This window comes from Nipponia nippon, unplaced genomic scaffold, assembly GCF_047370975.1.
Source record: "Nipponia nippon isolate SJK-2023a ecotype South Korea unplaced genomic scaffold, ASM4737097v1 scaffold_19, whole genome shotgun sequence".
Taxonomy (NCBI): Eukaryota; Metazoa; Chordata; class Aves; order Pelecaniformes; family Threskiornithidae; genus Nipponia; species Nipponia nippon.
Window position 1 is genome coordinate 9,470,785 of NW_028262335.1, and position 19,180 is coordinate 9,489,964.

The 19,180-nt window shown below is 47.3% G+C and overlaps 1 protein-coding gene across 7 annotated transcripts in view; it reads left to right on the forward strand.

Moving 5' to 3' along the window:
- CAMTA1 (calmodulin binding transcription activator 1) overlaps positions 1-19,180 on the forward strand; it is a 325,037-nt gene that overhangs the window by 176,308 nt on the left and 129,549 nt on the right. For all 7 annotated transcript variants that reach the window (XM_087755022.1, XM_087755015.1, XM_087755017.1 and 4 more), the window contains one exon: positions 6,286-6,357. In XM_087755022.1, coding sequence (XP_087611148.1) covers positions 6,286-6,357 — 72 coding nt within the window. The remainder of the gene's footprint in view (positions 1-6,285; positions 6,358-19,180) is intronic.

The window sequence follows — 19,180 nt, forward strand, 5'->3', positions numbered from 1 at the left end:
GATTTCTCTGATCGTGATTTGTATGAAATCCAGAGAAATCGGTTTCAGGAAGATTGGATAGTGTCTCTGCTGGGATATGAAAAAGTTGGTGAAGAGAATGGGACAACAGCGGTATCTATGTGAACAGATAATGGAAATGTCTGTGATAGGGATGGGAGAGTGGGTTTTATTGTTGCATTTTGACCGGTATCTCTGAAACACAGGTTCCCGCATTGAAGGGTGCCAAGATGAGAACTTACAAGATGCTTTTCCATTTTCCCTTCTACATCTGAGAAATCTGTACCAGAGGCAGCCTGCGTGCTATTGCACGGCTGCAGTTCCTGCGGTGTACCTCTCCTGGTGCGGTGCGTGGCTGCGCAGGTAATGGGCAGGCTGAGGGTAAGGGCAGAGCTCCATTGGGCTCAGATACAGCTGCTAATTTAGGAGACCTGTACCCTATCATCAGGATGATAAGAAGAATGAAGCTAGCGCCTCATTTGGCTTTCCTGGGAGGTTTGATCCCCCGTAGCAGTGCTGCCACTGTAAGCAGTATGCTATTCCCTGATGGAAATTGGTGGAGAAGCTCTGAAACCATCGGTGTAATTACAGAGGGAGATCCCGTGCAGTACACTGGTGTAATGGGGATGTGATTAGCTGCTAGACGTAAGTGCGCGCTGCTCAACACCGCCAGAAGAGCTGAGAGTGGTGGCAGTGGCTTTCCATCCTCCCATGCTACTGGTGTCACAGGCCATTGAAGCACTTGTTGTCCCTGTCCCTGGTTTGTTAAACACCGGTGTTATGTTCCTGCTGGGGGCTTTGATATCCTGCTGTGGGCCATGGGAAACTTTACGTTCAATTTTAGCGCAGCTGGCACCAGAACCAGCTCCCAGAGGTGCGCCTGCCTTTGCTCATCACGGCATTGCAGAGCAGAGGACTAAGCAGAAGCCGGCACACGTTGGAGCACGCATCCGGGCAGCTCTTGGGACCTGAGGCTTCCCTTGCGTTGAGCTCCTTGGGGTATTTGATGGCCGTTTCAATGTGGGCTTCTAGCTCCCACCACGCCTCAGGTGGCTGCAGGCAGCAGCCTTTTCTTTTGCAGGTGCGCTTGCTTGATTCAGGAGCCTTTTCATAAGGAATTTCACATACCCTATTTTGATGATTTCATGCTTTTTTTTCTCTTTTTTTTCTTTTTAAACTGTGGTTTGGATTTCACTTGTCTGGTAGTCAGATGCCATTATTTGGGGCATTTTTTACTGCTGTTGCCATGAGCGTGTTCATTTGAAAAGACTATTTGCTTAGGGATTTCAGTGCAAATCCCGAACTGTCAGGGTTCGCACAGGGAACGCGTGCCCTTTTCCGGCAAGTGCCTTCCTCCCTCTCTTCTTTCCTCTCCAAAAGAAACGAGGAGGATCTGAAAAACTGGCTGGCCGGCAGAGAGGGACGCCGACACGGCTGCCCCTTGGGAGGAAGGGGACATCTCTGGTGCCCAGGACTCAGAGGTTTGCTGTTCAGGAAAGGCGCTGTGGCAGGAGCATGCACCCGTGGTGCTGAGCAAGGAGCCTGATCCATCCCTGCCTCCCCGTAAGCCTGCAGGCAGAGGGCATGGTCCTTTTTCCAAAATAACCTGTATGGATCCCGCTTGTGATGTCTGCAGGCTGCTGGGGTATTGGAAGTTGAAGCCTTACACCATAAAATTACTCGAGTATATTTTAATAATTTAGAGCCACAGGTCTTACGTGGTTTGTTCTCTAAAGATTGATTTAGCTTCTTATTAAGGGAATTGGGAATTCAGTGTGAAAATCTGAACAAAATCTAGGAGGTTTTTGGTTTTTTTTAAATATCCACTAGTGTAACTCACCAGGGAGAAGAATTTCAAAGCCTGTCCAACCCTATCTTGAATTTTTGATTCTCTTGCTTTCCTATTTCCATTCCCAAGGTGTTCTTGTTAAGGAAGAACACCTCAGCATTATTGTATTATTTTTAAATAAGCTACAATCACTTTAAGGAGCTTGGGATAAAAAAATCCACTAATACTTTGATTTTTTTTCCCCTCCTCCAGTTCTCAGAAGTTTGATAATGCAAGATGTGGACTGCATGTAAATGGAGGGGTAGGCAGTTGTAATTGCACAGCTCTCCCCGTCTGCCCAGAGAAGGCCCTTTTCTCTTTAATTATCCGTCAATTCTAAAAAGGTGCAAGATGAAGTGGAGCTGGCAGGGCCTGGCTCTCTGGGAGCAGTGTGGGGGTTGCGATGAAGGTGCTTCTAACCACGAACTTCTCGAGGCAGGTATGGTTTTTGCATTCAAGGGGAGCCGCGTGGGTGGTTGCTCTTGGCTGGTTTGTCAGCGCAGAGAGGGATCCCCCACCGCCGCAGGACTTCAGGACAAAGTCTGTGCTCTGTGCACCCTCCGGCTCTGAACGCCGTGTAATTTGCAAGTACAAGCACACCGCTCCCCGAAAGGTGTCTGTGGTGCGCGTGGCGGGAGCTGACGCTGCAGCGCTGGACCACGCCGCTGCCGCCATGGGCATCCCTGTCCTGCCGTGGCAGCGGGGACGGGAGCGATCCCTGCAGGCCGGCATCCGTGTCCCTCGGCCGCTGCCGCTCGGGACTCCTCCGGGGCACACGCTGATGCCGGCTCCAACGCCGTGTGGCTCCCGTGGAAGGTGACGGCCGCTCACGTCTCAGCCTCTGTTCTCAAAACAGAAATCGATAAGCTGCTGAAGTGGCATTTCTCCTCAGACGGTTCAGAAATGCCATTTCTTTTCTCCTGGAGATTTTGTAAACTTAAAAGAGAATCATGAAAAAAGAAGTTCTCCCCTGTCCAGCCCATTAATTCAGCCTGCTCTGGACAGAATTAACCTTGGCAAGCCTTCCAGAGGAGAGAGTCATTCTAACCTTAAAAATCTGCTGATTAAAGCTGGTTTCAGGAATTCGATTTCACTTAATGCGTTGGCTGAGCGCCCAGCCCGGCATTAACATAGCCACAGATACACAGGCCTGCACATTTTTTACCTCTCCGATAAAAAAAAAAAAAAAGAAAAAAAAGAAAAAAAAAAAGAAAACCCAGCTAATGAAACCCCTTTTGCCTGTTTTGAGCAAGAATTCATTTTAAAGGCTCCTTCAGCTGAAGGCATTAAGTGTGCCCTGGTTACCTGTCTCCTAAGGCCAGCCGGTGAGGTAATTCCGTTCTCCTAATTAGTTGCAGTGTCGTCTGTCGAGCTGTCCTCTGCCGAGCGGGCGCTTGGCGGCCCTGACCCGGTGCGAGGCAGAGGGGTTCATTGCTGCCCCGTGTGAGAGGCGAGGGTCTGAGCGGAGTCGAGCGTAGGAAAATCGCCTCTATGCACCCTCTCCCTGTAAACCCACATGTACCATGCTATCAGACTTTAGATTTTGTCATCTAACAGCACTTAACTCATTAACCTTGAAAATTCTCCAAAACAATGAAGCTCAGATTTCTAAGGTTTCTATTTGTATCTTAAACATTTTAATGCCTTTTTATCTGAAAATTAATGTAATTTTTATTGCCACCATCACTCCTTTTGTCTTTATTCCAAAAGCTGGGTTTCCAGGGGGTGTTTCTCCCACCACAGTGCATTCCTCTGCAGCTGTGTTACGTCTCGGCGCAAGCGCACGGTGCCTGTGGAGGAGTTCCTCGCTGTCTCTCTGAGGCCGGGGTCTTGCTTACGCATAGGTCTCCTTCGTCCCAGCCAGCCAAGTTAGAGCATCGAGCCCCAAAACATCAATCCAGAACTAGATTCCCATGCCATGCCACGGGGGGGGGGGGAGAAAACAAAAAATAAAAAAAAAAATTGCTTCTGGATGCTTTGTAAATTTTGTGAACCATTAGGGTTTTCTTAAGGGTTTGCTGCAATGTTGAAAACCAGTTTCATGGAGGTGGGATGCTTTTACATAATTCATTTTTGACTCCTCTAGAATTATACGCGAGACAGATCTCGAGATAGAGAGCAGCTTTCCTACCTACTAAATGCAGCGAGCTACAAGGAGCTCGGCATTAGTGCTTGTCATTATTTTTTGTTTTAATCATGGTGAAGTTTCGATTGACTTCACAGCAAATTGGGGTTGTGAGTCAAGTGGGGGTGTGCTGATATATATTGATATATATTGATGTATATTGCATGAGGTGCTGTGGGTGTTCCTCGCTGTTGCTCCTCCAGCGGCATGCTCCAGACCAGCTTTCCCATCCTCGCTGGGAAGCTGGTCAGACTGGGAGATGCTGCACCTACCACGCTGCTTTCCGAAGCAGGGGGACCAGCTCTGAGTCAGCAGAACCGAACACTAAAGACCTTTTAATGCAGCCCCCAGTGCTGAGCAGCCAGGAGTCGCTGTCAGGGATTATCTTAAACAAACGGCGTCTGCTTTTCCCCAGGCTGAGTGGTGGGATTTAAATGTTAAGCTTTTCTTTGGATTATTTTCTGCAGGTTTTTTTTCCCCTCTGTTTTTCCTCCCTGCTTTTTCTGTGTGTGGAATGTACCCTTGACACATTTAAAAACGTTATTAATCTTTGTCATTTGTATTTTAAAAATAACTCGGTGATAGCAGCCAGCAGTCCTTAAATCCTTTTTAATTCAGGCCGACCTTGCGAGCGGTGATCTTGGAGAGGAGGCGCTGCCGCTAGCCTCCCCGTGTGCTCGCCGATAAGCGTGCATCTTTAACAGCACACCTCCATGCTCGCCCCGTTACAGGGCAAGCTAATGATGTCGGGGCTGGCAAGCTTGCTGCTTGCAGTTGTTTTTGCAGTTTGTGAGGTGCCTTCCAGACAGAAGGATTATAAACGAAGATTTACAGGCCCCTTTGTGTTCATGTGAACAACCGGTGTCCTGCACTGGGGGGATGGCATGGACAGAGCCGTGTCCCAGTGCAGGCTGGTGCGTGGGCGGGATAACAGCGTCACCAGGGCACTGAGCACAGGTCACTCCCACCAGCACCGGTAAAGCCTTGATGCCACACCAACCTTTGCATCACTGTTGATGCCATGGCATCCATATCTGCCGAAACAGGTATTCGAGACAACTGGGGTGGTGATTTAGCAACAAGTTTTTTCCAGTACCCATCTGCTTAGGTCCCACTTAATGCAGTTTAAAGTCTTGCTGAAGTCTGGCCAGAGCCAGGGCCGTCCGGTCCTGCAGCCGCTGCTGCTGGGAGGATGCTCGGTGACGATTCCCGCACCCCGGACCGGTGAGGACCCCTGGTAGGGTGCAGACAGGGCTGCGAGCGAGAGAAGAGCGTGTTCATCATGAGAGTTGTCGTAATCAATGCAGTCACTGGAGTAAAACAAAAAAAGAAATTCCCCTTAAAAATCCCCTGCAGTTGGATTTATTTATTTTTCCTTCTGTAATGGCAGAATACTGGTGTGCCTAAAATATGCATGGCCCACGATCTTCCATGGGCAAGTTCTGAAAAAAGCTGTGAGCAGGTTGCTGGGCTGTTGCAATCTCGCATTTAGGGAAAACTAATCACCTTCGGTATGGGAGAATATATCATTACACACACACGCGTCCCCTATGTGTGCTGTATTAAAAGCCAGCAGAGTCAGAAAATAATATTGCTTTCTTTAATAATAAACAAATCTTGTGGACAGGTATTGTACCGGGATCTTTTAAATTAAAAACAGTTCTGTGTGTTTGGTTTGTGCTGGGCTTAGCTTCCAACCAACAGCAGTGTTGAAAAGTTTTAACGTACTGGAAATTTTATTTTTTCCTACAGAAAGATTTCCTTAGCCTTACTGATTTCAGTTAATCAGAGAAGCGGAGTTCATTTAAAAAAAAAGAAGAAGGAAAAAAGCAACCATATTCTGGCATTTTGCTGTATAACATACCTGACAGCAATTTTTTCAGTTCACAAACCCTAAATTTTCAGTTTACGTACCCAGGTGACAAACCAGAGAAAAGAGATGTTTGTGTTGTTTTTTAAAAAGTGAAAATATGTCGAAGCAAAGATTAAAACGCAGCTAACCAAACCCACCTCTGTGTTGTGCGTCAGAATGCAGAGCACGGTGGGGAGACTCGGTTTGCTCTGGCCGCACCTGGGTGGCCGAGCTGCGGGGGATCACAGCGTGCCGGTGCAGCAGGGGTGTTAGGAGAGCGATTCTGTAACCTGCAGCAATGGTTAAAAATTTTTTTGGGGTGCTATAATCTGGTGTTGTGTGTTACCAGCCCTGGACTGACTTCAGAAACGACATCCTCCGGTAGCGGATAACGTGCTGCCAGTCCTGTCCCCGGCACTGCCTCCTCAGGTGCTGGTTTCCTTCGCTAACCCGACTCTGCTTTCTCTCTTTTTGTGTCCCTAGTGCTTGTACGGCTGCTACGTCCATTCCTCCATCATCCCCACGTTTCACAGAAGGTGCTACTGGCTTCTGCAGGTAGGATGACGACAAATCCCTCTCTCCTGGGGGTAACCCGGTCGAGCCCGTAGGGCCGTGTTTGCTGCTGGGGAGGTCGGCAGTCCCGTGTTTCATTGTTTGGGGGAATTTTGTTTGTCTGAAGGTGATGGGGATTTTCTTAGTTGTATGTCTCTGTTCAGAGGTACAATATATTTATTTTCTCTGGATCCGTTTCTAGCAAATACAGAGCTGATGCCAGCTCAAACATTCCCTAAACAGAGAGTCAGCCAAAGTGAGACTTTTTTAAGGTTTTCAGTTGTGTTTTCCCATTCGGAAGCAAGGCAGGCACAGGAGCTCGCGAAGCCAACTGCTGTACTGGCACACGACGGTGTGGGAGAGAAATTAGCCCTGTGGCTGTGTTTGAATTTGGGGTGAACCCTGTGGCCAGCCTTGCGGTGGATCTGCTTTCCTCCGGTGAGGAGTTTAGTCTTGAAGGAGTTTTTTGGGGTAGCTCAATGATTTTTCTTCTGGCTGTTGTGGGCACAGTGAAGCCCCTGGAGGAGTCAGGTGGAGTTTTCCTCTTATTTCTGCGGGGCTTGGGTAGTGGCCTGATCCCCCCCAGGGCTCCTTGGGCTGCAGTGGGTGTGCTCAGGTTCGCGTGCGGGAGTTTGCCCAGGGTGGGCGTTTGCTGGACCAAGATGCTAACCCTAGGTTTCCGGAGCTATTTATATTATTGACTGGCTGCTGTTGCTTACAAAATGGAAGCAATTTGTTTTCTTTTGTTAGAAAACAGCATTTGACACATATTGTAATAATATTATTGTTTTAAAGATTAAACCCCCACAGTCCTGAAAACAAGCAGGTCTGAGGGAAGTGACAGCTGTTTCAAGAAGCAAATGGAAAACAATCCCTTTTCCCCCCTGGTTTTGCAATTGCACTTCCGTATTAAAAAAGACGATGCTGCTGCTGTCACGGCTGCATGAAAGACGCCCCACGACCCACAGAGGACGGTGCCCGCACCATGGACGTAATCAAAGGGAACGTGCACAAAATGTCACTGTCCTCTGTGATGTTTATGTGCATCTCAGCTCTGTTTGCATCCTCTGCATATAAATGCCATGTGTAAGTAAAGGGGAAGGCACTTTGCTGCAGCGGTGGGAGCCGTATTTCACCTTTGCAGAGGAAAGCTGTGACTCTGCTGAACACGCAGCGCAACCACAGCAATCCTGCAGACATTTAGCACTTTCCCCCACAGCTTTTCGAGGTCCTGACCTGCGTCCGTGGTTGGATGCAGCAAGCAGCAAGAAGAGGGGGAGTGGGGTGTAGGTACAGCTAAAGAAGCCATTAAACGTTCATGGTTCAGTGTGCCAAACTGAGCAAAACCTCTAAACTTGCGGTCCAGTTTGCCTGGGGCGGCAGACAGCTGCTCGCATTGTTGTTCAGCATCCGTCTCTGCTGGTGCCCGTGATGGATGGTGTGACACGAGAATTCCAAGGGAACTCTGAACTCCTTTTGAATAACTGCCGGCATGGCACAGCAGTGCTTCCCCAGTCAGCATCTGTCCTGGGTGTCCGTGTGAAGGCAGAGAGAACCACAGCGGGTGGAATAGCAGGTCACTTGGTTTCTCTGCTCTTGCCTACTCAGGAACAGGAGTTCGGGCAGGGAGTTGGTGGAAGCATCCTCCATCCACCACCCCGGGAGCTCCGGGAGATATCAGTACTGCACAGGGATGAAAGGTGCCACAGGTCCCTCCGTTGTCACCAGTCTGCAGCAGCCCTCAGCCCATGCACAGTCACCACAGGTGCCAGGAGGTTTCCAGTGTCCCTGAAGGGCAGCTTGGCTCATGAAATGTTTTCACATAAACTGAAAATGTTAAGGAAGGCCCCTGTTTCTGATGAATTCAGGGCAGACAGCAGAGTCCTTATTAGATCCCAAGGGGAACAGATGACGCAAAAATCAAACTGCAGAGCTCCAACCTAAAATTGGGCTGTGACCTTTAGGGAGGTTCGCTACCAAACTGCAAAGCTTTTTCCATTACATTTGAGAGAGTATTTTCTAGCTTTGCCCATCCTCCCATCAGGAAATTTCCCAGGATTTCGACCCATTATCCAGCAGCCAGAGCAATGCTCACATAGCTCAAGTGCTCCCCGACCGCTGCTGTGTTGCAGACTGGCCAGCCTGCGCTTGTTCCCCCAGATGTCCTCCCCCCGTAGGTCACCCCTCTTAACTTTAATCGCAAGTTTTGTATTTCTTTTTGTTTTTGTTGCGTGCTATCTCAAAGTATTGCTGGACTTGGCTGTTGTGGCAGTTAGCAAGCTGTTACCTAGTGAGCTGCATTGCAGCACCACAGAATCTTCTAACCTGCACCTTGAGGTCTGGCTCGTTCACATTCAGACGGTGTGTGTCGACGTTTAGGCCACCTTCGTTGCTCTGATATTTGCTTTGAATTGAGGTGAGTGGATGGAACGTACATTTCTCACGAGCCTATTTATAAAATGATGTGATGCAGGACATCTCGTTGTGAGTGTAGTATACTTGTATTCAGAAACAAGGACTCGTGCCTTCGCTGTCCGAGGAATGGGGGTCTGTGATTCATGAGACCATCTCCCAGGCATAAATGGGCATCCTTCAATCATGGGCTCAGGGTTACGCAGCTGGAGAGAAAAGAGCCGGCCAAGAACCCATGATGCTTTTCTAACATCTGCACAATGTTTCTGTTAGGCTCCACAGTGAATTTGGGGCAAGTGCGACCAGGAGAGAGGGAGAAGGTATTTTGTGCATCTGCTTCAGAGTCTTCCACTTCAACACCACCCGATAAATGACTTTCATATTCCAAAACAGATACAGACAAGGCAATGTTTAACATTAACCTCCAGCAAAAGGTTTGGCTTTTTAGTTCACAGAGGCAAATGGGTAATTTTCACTTTTTTTAGAGAGTCACATAGTACCTTCCTGGGATATGGAGCTCTCTGCCCGCGAGTCTCTGGTCAACAGGAAGTAAATACAATTAGTCTGTGATGCCGCCTGTGTTTTATGGGATGATCTTCTTCCAAATCCTATTGTCAGGTTAGATATTGATTAAAAATCCCCATGCAATTGTTCCTGATCTTTTCTGACTGGTGTTCTCAGCGTAAAGGCCAAGACTCAAACAAGCCACGGAGACTAGAGGTCTCTCTTGTGCATTTATGCTGCACTATAGCCATTAATTATATGGTGGTATCAGATTTCTTTCTTAAACAACTTTGTGTTGTCATTTATGATTGACACGGCGTGCCTTCTCCCTGCAGACTGGTCAAAGGGATAAGAAATGAAAACCAGCCAGCTTGAACCGTCAGCAGGCAAAACTTCTGCTACCAGAAGTTATCCTGCCATACAGGCACCACAGCTGAGGTCTCTCTCTGTCTGTTCTGAAGGGGTGTACATTTTTGAGACATTTCAAGCTTTCTTCGTAATGGATTTTAAATGCTGCCTTACCACAAACACCTTTAATATTTTTCTAATAGATGTTGTAATTGCCAAGCAAGCACTGTAGTGTCTGTGCAGGAGATCGTCCAGCCCTGGGCGCTGGCAGTCTCTCATGTGGATCTTTGGGAGCTGAGGGAAGGAATCATGACCCAAGGTGCTGGTAGTGTTTTTCTGCATGGGGTTCTCATATTTTTCTTTCAGTTTTCTGATTTCTGGAAATATGAGATCACGCTCTGAGCATCAAGCAAAGGAAAGAATAGGGCTGGCAATGCGGATGACCTCTTCAAGGGGCGCTGGGGAGGCCTCTTCAGCAGCACCTTACAGCAAGGCTGCTGCAAAGCCTCCCCGTAACGTGCTGCATCTTTAACGAGTTGCCTGCACTTTTGGAATGCGTTCCCGTTTCCAAACATTTCACTTGGCCCTCGATGATTCCATTCCCAAGGAAATTATCCGGATTGTTAAAAAGAAACAGCTCTTGTCTTTGCATTCTGCCCAAAATCATGCACTACCTTGTCTTTCCGATGTTTATTCTGGCTCGGAGTGAAGCGCTGCCTTAAAAGCACTTTTTTTTTTTTTTTTTTTTTTTTAATTACCTGTTAGCTTCCTAAAAGAAGCAGCGCCCTAGCTGTTTGCAGTTAGTCAAGCGCAGAACAGTGCTGCTGAAGCCTTTTTTTTAGGCATGAGTGATGGCAGGTCCCCAGACTCCTGGAAAGGCTTCAGTGCACAGACGCTGCCACTGGGTTTGTTGGCTTGTCTGCCAGCAGGACGTGCGTGTACGAACACCCACGCTGCGCGTGTTTAGACCTTCAAAATGGCACCAGATTTTCTGTCAATGGAAAAAGAAGAAGAAAAAAACCCTGTTTGTACTCATAATGACTAATGCAGGGGAAATGTGGATTCTCAGATACAGACAATTTTCAAACATTGGCACAGCTGAGTAGCAAAATGCAGCGTTCCCTTTTGTGGATTGGTAATTGGCACCCCAGGAATGTAAAATTAATCTAGCTGCCAGGCTCCCAGGGCTGGCTGCTGTTTGCAAAGGTTATTGGAGGCAGGCTTCATCTTTGCTTGTTAATACTGATGTGTCTCTTGCTCTCTTCCACGCTTGTGCCATACAGCTGGAGACTAGTTTGTTGGACAGTCACCATTTTCCATCCTGCCTTTAGCAGATTCTGATATCTTTTTTAGGGCTGGTGTTAAGGTGCTGCAGTTATGGGAAGTAATACGTTTTAAAAAAGTGTTGCCCTTTTTTTAATTAAGAAGTACATAAACTGTGCTATAGGATCATGCTAGAAACTTTATCAATTTAGACAGTGGCTAAATATTAGTTCTTCATGACACAGGGCAGAATTTCTCATATTGCCATCTTTTCTGTAATTGTTTGCCTAAATATGGGGAAAATATGCACCTTAGGCACTCAAGTTTCCTTAATTTTATTATTTGTTTGGTTTTTTGAATGACCCCCCACTTGCTGCAGTAATTTAATAACAGTGACAGCCACAGCAAGACAAGATCAGGAGTCCTTGACAGAGTGCTGCCGACATGATAGGACATCCTCCTGTTCAGCTATAGAAAAATTGGAATAAAATAAAATGAATTATGATCATATGTTCAAATAAAATCCACGCATTTGTTCGAAGAATGTTCATTAGCTTATTCATTTGCCAATAACGTTTGCACAGGTAAGATTTTCTTGATAAAGATGCTTGTGTAAATGAGAGGTGCGGGGAATACTGATACGAATGGATAGGGATGTTCGGTCTGTTGGTGTTTACCTATTCATCTCGGCCAATCAAACAATTAAGGCTAACAAGCATTTGAGAGCAATATGTAGGCAGATAGCGGTTTCACACGGTATGCGCATTAACTGCTCGCTGAATAATTCAAAATTGATGAAAAAGTGTGTAAGTGGCACCGTTCTCGCAGGTGAGTCGGACAAGCAGAGCGGGATGCAGGCTGAGCTGCGCCGGGCATGGGGAGATGCCAGAACCCCTCAGAGCCCTGCCGTAAATCAGGCTTTCACAGTAATTGCTGAAATGTGATAATCCAGTCCTGTAGGAGCCGGGGGGGAAAACTTGCATTGCATCTTTTTTCCTTGCACACTTGCAGGGTGTTCTCAGCAGCCACAGGAGTCACTGGGATGCTTTACCATGGGGTAGAAAATGGCAGGGGAAAGTCAGGGGACGTCAGCAGTCATACTAGTGGTGATGTCCAGGCAAGACGTCTGTCCTGGCAGCAGCAAGTGGGAGATGCTGAAGGGGACACTGTAGCTGGGCAATATTCTGTTAGCGGTCTTTAAGTATCCTTCATGGGGTTCTGCATGCACCAGCTGTACCTTGCAGAGTGTCCATAAGCACTGATTTAATGTCAGAGACATGCAATATTTTCTCTTTAAACGGTTTTTTCCTGGATTCATCCTTCTGATACACTTTGATATTCAGCCGTTTATTACTACTTATGTCTACACTGATGCTTGATGTTCCCTGAGTGTTCCCTTCCTAAAATGCAGCTCATCTGAAAGCTGTGGGCAGAAAGTATCAAGGCCTGAAAATCAGTTAAAAGTTTTTATGTGACGTCTGCAGCTGTCCTGCGGAAATTTGGTGTTCATTCTGTATTTCTTTGCCTCAAATTTTCCATTATGTCCTAAGCAAGAGGAAAACCTTCCCTTTTTTTTTTTTTTTTTGATGGTGTCCCAGCAGAGCAGCATTTCCCTGTCTGATCGCTTGTGCTGCGCTGCGTCAGCAGCATCTTCCACATCCCTGGCTGGAGGAGCAACAGACAGCTGGAGGATTTTGGCCTTTTTCAACATAAATTGGAAGCATTACAATCTCATAAAAATTCCTGAGACTTTTGCTTAGTAATGGGTTTTTATTTTTCATTTGGGTAAAATAGAAATGACTGGGCAATAAATCATTGAAGATTGTGTGCTGGTTTTGGGCACTTTAGATTGGTCCCATATTGTTGGGGAACAAGGTGTAAGTTAGGCTCTTGGCATAATGAGCCTTTTCATTTTTTCTAATGGGAATATAAACTGTTGCCGCTACGCTGGGACATTTTCCCAAAGTGAGTTTTAGCCTGTATGATGAAACTAAGCATGTATTGAAGTACAGTAGAGTATGGCATGGGGTACCTAATCAGCGCTAGCATGGTTCGGCACCCCGAGCACGCAGCTGTGATGACCCGCAGCATCGTGGCGCGGATGGGCTGGATGACCCTGGGACAGCGACTGAGCAGTCCGAGGTCCAGGATCCCGTCAGAGTGATGGTAGCGATGGCACTCATGACTTGTGGTGGAGCCATTGAGGGACCTATTGCCTTTAGCGCTAGTTACTTTTGCGAGGTCTTCATGCACAGTCTCTTCCCCCTTGTAGAGGCTGTTACTCAGTGCTTGCCGTAAAGCTAAGGAAATCCAGAAGAGAATATAAATGTAAGATGGTATAAAGTGCCATTTATTGTTATTATATGGTCAGAGGCTATGGGTACCTGAGGGTTAACTCCTGCTGAAAAATGCAGAGCCCATCGCAGGCAGAGCCCCAGCTGAGATGGACCACGATGCTGAACCAACAGAGAAACTCTGGCATTCCTAAAATGTGGCCACAAATGAGGGCAAAAGGAAGTAAAAGGCCTGCCTTTCTCATGTTCAAAATGCCATAATTTCTAAAGGCTCAGGTGTTTCCTGACCGCTGTAACACTCTTCAGTGCCCTCCTCCGACCCGAGCTTTGGCTTCTCCTTTTGTGGTGGTGTGATGGGGAGAAGCTAACGCGAACCCCTGGTGATTTTTCTCAGACATACACATCCAGGCAGGCATGACCCATCCCTTTGCATCCCCTCGTGGTCTCCCGAGTCTCTTCCTGACGGTCATTTTTCAGCTCACGTCTCCGAAGACACAGGAGCTGTGTTCGCCAGTGTTCGGAGACCCCACTCTCTGTGAAGCCCCTGCCTTTGTTCCTCTCATGCTTTCAGCCCCATTTCAAGGGCCAAACCCTGTTTGGTTTTGTTGTTCTTCCCGGAGTTTCCCATTGCCTCTCCTGCAGATGTGCAGCTTGGCCAAGGTGCCAGCCATCCCCTTGGCCTGGAGGACGTCTCCTCCAGCAGGAGCAGGCACACCTCGGTGCCTGTTCAGCATGGATGTCTCTTTGGAAAGCATTATTTCTGCAGGACCAGACAAGGACCTCCCACCAACAGGTGGGTATTTACAGAACAGACCTCTTAAGCAGGCATGCTTTAATTGCCTCGGATTCCTATTTTTAGTGAAAAGTATGCACGTGGAGCTACGCTGTGAGAGATGGCAGTAAGCGTGGTGGGAGCACTGGGCGCTGCCAGGAGAGCAGAATTGTCTTTTGCATCAATTTAGCTCTGAGCTGCAACAGAAAAAGTGCTTTTGCTACCCACTCTGGCCAGAAGTCGATAGGATATGGCAGTCAGTCCCCTTGCATCTTTGCTGTGCTTCACGATGCTTCCATGTGCAAAAGAGAATGAAAAAGTTGCGGATACCCTTTTCAGGCTTCCTTAATATTCCTTTGATGTGATCTCTGTGAAAGACCGCTCTCTCCTTTCTCTCCCTTCATCTTCTCACCAGGTCTTTTTGAAGGCACAGTGCTTCTTGCTATGTCTCTGCTGCCTTGCGATCACAGGAACAGCCATGTCTCAAGACTTCCCATCATGTTATTCAGGGATCATTAAAGATCTGAAATACTCCTGGAATCAGTGGAGCTGTGCAAAAGGTATTGCTCAGTCCAACTGAAATTCCAAGGGGTTTGTTAACTCTTTTGTAATAATTTTCTGTTTTCATTATTTCGATTTTTTTTTTTTGGTCACATTTCTAACAAATATTTACTGCTGAAAATGAATTTCAGAGAAACCATGGGAGAGAGGTGTTAGCTGTGCCTAGTCACATGCACTTTAACCCTTTTCATTCATTTTGGTTAGAGAACAGAAGTTGCTGGGTGCATTAGCCTGGTGCCTAGCTGCCAGTCTCAACAAGCCTTGGTCTGTGCTGGGATTGCCCTTGGCAAAGCTCTGTTTAACAGCAGGATGAATAGTTAAATAGGTTTGAAGGAACCTTTTTGTGGCTCTGCACATTGCATAAAACTCAAGTTCCGTTTAGGACGAATGCCCTAGAACTTCATTTTAACTATCATTAGAGATAGCTTTAACAATAACAATTTGTGTGCTCTGCTGTACTCCAGTGTTTTAGTGAAATAAAGCTGAAGCCAAAGCCATGACTCTGCACACGGCATTGCTGGAAGACCTTTCTCCTCTCGCCTTCAGCATCTGAAACCCGAGAGGAACCATTTCTCTTTGAGAGGAGCCAGCTGCTGCAGGTCTGCTCATCATCATCTCCCTCCTGATCGTTCCTGCGTCTCCCCAGGGCATCTGGGGCTGCTGTCGCTGCCAGCGCTCATGATGGGCACTGAAAGTCACATGTGGCGACAGCCACTCTCTTCTCCTCGACACTCACGCCCACTTGCTGCCTTTGAAACATCTCCTGTGTTTTGCAGCTGAGTGGCAGGGGCTCCTGCACCCGGTGAACCGTGCCAGCTGAAGATGGAAACGCTTGCAGCCCGTCTCTTGGACCACTGCTTGGGCAGCATGGTTGCTGTCTATGGCTCGTAGGTAGCTGGTGTGTGGCTCCTCTTGGTCAAGATGCTTGCGCAAAGGTGCTTGGTTGGTTTTGCCAGATTTCTAGCAGGCAGAGCACCCCCCTAGCAGCACGCAGTTGGCCTGGGCAGCCCAGGGAAAGGATGGGTGCAGCGACACTGAGACCTGGCAGGGCTGCTGAGATAGCTGGGGGGAGCAGCCCCGGTGACGGCCCTTCGGTACCTGCGGGGGTTTGCCTGGAGGTGATCCCACTGAATAATATTCTGTTTTCCATTTCTCATCCCCTGACTTGCTTTCAGAGCAGCTGCGTCCATTGAAACCCACCTTCAGTCTTACAGTCTTTTCCTAATAGAGACACGCACACAATCTATTCAAGTTGAAGGCTATTTTTGCTTGATTTTTCTTCCTTCAAGTTTTACTTGCTCACTAATGTTAGCTTTTCATAGAGTCTTCACCTTCACTAAAATTAAATTCCATCTGGCAGAGCTCATCACAAGCTGTCTTCCTCCCAACCTTCTCCTTCCTCTTAATAAGAATGAAGCTGTCCTGTGCACCGTGCTCCAAAATCACCCTGTTTAGTTTCACAGAAAGCACATCCCACTTGTTATTACAGGAAGGACAAAACACTGGAGGGAACAGCATCTACAAGAGCCCTCTTTTTCGGGAGAGCCAGCAGCGCGTCTGTGTTTTACATCCATCCTTGCACGCAAGACCACGAAAATGAATCAGGACGTTGCTTTCCTGAAAAGCGTTTTTCATGACAAAAATCTGTAGTAGATACAATTGAGCTTGTGACTCCGGCTGGGCCATACCCTTTTATCAGTCTGGATACCTTCAAAACAAAGATGTGTTTTGACACCTGCAGGATGAGTAAAATGGGACTGCGCAGAAAGGCAGCAATAATCCTCTGCTGATGTTCCAGCAAAGGGGAGGTGGAGAGGATTACAAATGAACTGGTATCTCAGAGGCTGGAAACATTTTAGCAGGAGTGCTTTATCTTTTGTAATGTTTTTTATAAATTATTTATTAACACACTTGCTGCGTTTTCCTGAGAAATTGGATAGAAAAGCAAAATGTATAGCCAGTGGATTATATTCCAGAAGAAAGACGCCAGTGATTAAAAAACAATTTCCAACCCTTTCAAACACATAACTTTATTTTAGACGAGTAGTCTGCTATTTTTGTATCGCTCTCCACCATTTTAAAGAAAATCCTGGATTCATTCCCTAGATATATGAGGAGACTGACGTTAATGCGAGCAAACTAAAAAGCAGTCAGAGTGCTTTAGTTGTTGCTTAAATAATCTGTTGTCATTTATAGAAGAGATGCATTTCCCAAACTGCTGTGGGACGTGCCTGGGTTGCTAATCAAGAGGAGTTATTACAGGGGCAACGTAAAAAAAAAGTCCAAAACATGGCCGACTCCCACACAAATGAAAAGCAGATTTTATGCTTTTGGCTCCTGGTGAAAATGATGCACCATTTGCACTTTACGCCTGACTTGGGGGATCGAAAGCAGCGTCTCCCTTGCTTTATGGTCGCCGCAATCCTGCTGTGTGCCGTCGGGGGGGCAGCCCCTGCCTGAGCCAGCAGCAGCTTTTTGTGCATAATCCAGGCAGCACGGCGCGGATGTGACACCGGCCTTACGCGAACAGCCTTTCCTCTGCCCGTTCCTGAAAGCTTCTACAGGAGCACCTGCCTTATCAAAAACACTTTGCCCCCATGGCTACAAAGGGAACCAAAAGCAGGGCTGGTTCGGGGGGGTCCTGGGGACCCTGTTGAGGACCCCGCTATTGCTGGGGAACATCAACATCTTGACGGCAGCACCTAGAAGTGACGCAACTGGAAACAGGCTTGCTTTTGCTCGAGCGCACGCCCACCTGTTCGCCCAGGAAGACCCCTAAAGCAGGACCGCACATCTTTCCGGATTCTGCTCTGCTTTGGACCGGTGATGCTATCACCGAGATATCCTCACAGCAGGGATCGCAGTAATGCAACAGCACAACTCAGCTGGAAATGAAATCAAACCACAGGCTCCAAGACACTTATTAGTATGCTCTGTATACTGAGGATTAGGCTTTTGGTGACACTTAAATTGAATTCTAATGCTATTTTGAAATACATAATATGCTGAATTTACTTCACCTCAGGTTTGAGTTAATGCTTTATTAAATTATGCACCTTGCAGTAGCAAAGCTGTTTCCTGGTGTAGGACACTGAGGCTTGCAGTGGCAATGCAGCAATTTTGCTGATCTCATCCACATCCTCCCTGGTCAATTATTAGGTCTGCAGGTGTCTGTGAATGTATTACACCGTCGGCTGAAGTTTCACCCTCACCGGAGAGGCATAACTGGGGACTGGGTTGGAAATTCTGTAGCAACGCAAATTACAATTTGAATTTAGAGATTTGGAGTTCGTTTTGGCGTGGGCAGCAGAGGAATTGTAGCAGACATTGCCAAGGCTGAAGCCTCTCCTTCGAACACAGGGTATTTTTTTCCTTTAATATGCAGTGTTTTGGCCTGCAGTGAGTTCCCCCCCTTTTGTATTTTATCTTTTAAGGCATGCTTTTAGAAGTGTTTCAGATAAATCACTTCCCAGGTGCCTGCAGTTTTGAATGTGTTTCTTGCCGTCCTTCTGCCTGTGTGAGCGTCTGCTTTATTACCCCGGTTGCTTTTATTCTCAAAATCATCTTTTATTTCTGAAGGACTATCTGTCTATTCCCTTTCTATTGAATGGCTGCCTTCAGCTGTCACTGATGTCCTGCGCTGCTGCCGCTTGCCCCTGGTTAACGAGACTGTGACACCTCTTCTGTCTTGCCCTGCCTTGCTGGTATGAGGACTTTCCGTCCCAGTCACCTCCCATGGCCACCGCCTTTATCACTGCATCCCTCTTGCCGGTCCATGCCCACGGTGATGTCTTATGTCAGACCAACGGATGGGGAAGTGGCCGTCACATATGTGAACATACATATGGTGTGCTACCCTCAGTGAAAGTCAGTAAAGGTTATTAAAAACAACCCCAAGTTCATGGTCTGTGCTGTAAACTGATGCACCCACCTCTGAAGCCGTGGGAATGGTGTATACAGACCACGGTCTTAGTCTTCTGCGAGATCATGTGATGGTTTTCTATAACGTGTTAGTGAAGGGACGAAAGCTGGAGGAGAACGACCTAAATGGCTTTCCCTCGTGAACAGGCATCGTATTTCAGGGCATCGTTTTCTGTGTCAAGGCAAAAGTGCAAGATTTTTCTTACCATACATTTGTTTCAGTTACATGTCAGCCAGTTTGCATCTGCTCCTCCTGCCACTGCAGGATGTATGTCGTATGACACTCTGCTAGCTTGCACCGGAGTTATTAGCCATCAGCAGTAAAGAAAGCACAGTTCAGATAGAGTAAAATGGAGGTTGATGTTTTTATCAGTTTAGTCTCTGTAAAATGGGATGGCCTCTTCCCGGGAAATTAGATTTCCCGATAATGTAACCAGCACAAAACGAGTCTGTTGGATTGGATGTGTCTTCGTATTGTCCTCCTTTTACAACCAAATACTGCAAAAGGTTCCTGAGAAAGGTTGAAGGTATTTCCGATCTCCTGGCAGCAAGTGAAAATAATGCACTTAACAACAGGGACGGGTGGCAGGAGGACAGCCCAGGTGATGGACCACCTGCCTGCGACCCAGTGCCGCATGTGCAGCATGCACGTTTAAGTATTGTCTGCCCGCAGTCCTTAGGGATGCGCAGGACAATATTCATGGTAGAAGAACGTGTTTGGCTGGCATCACCAGTACTGGGTTTATTAGTA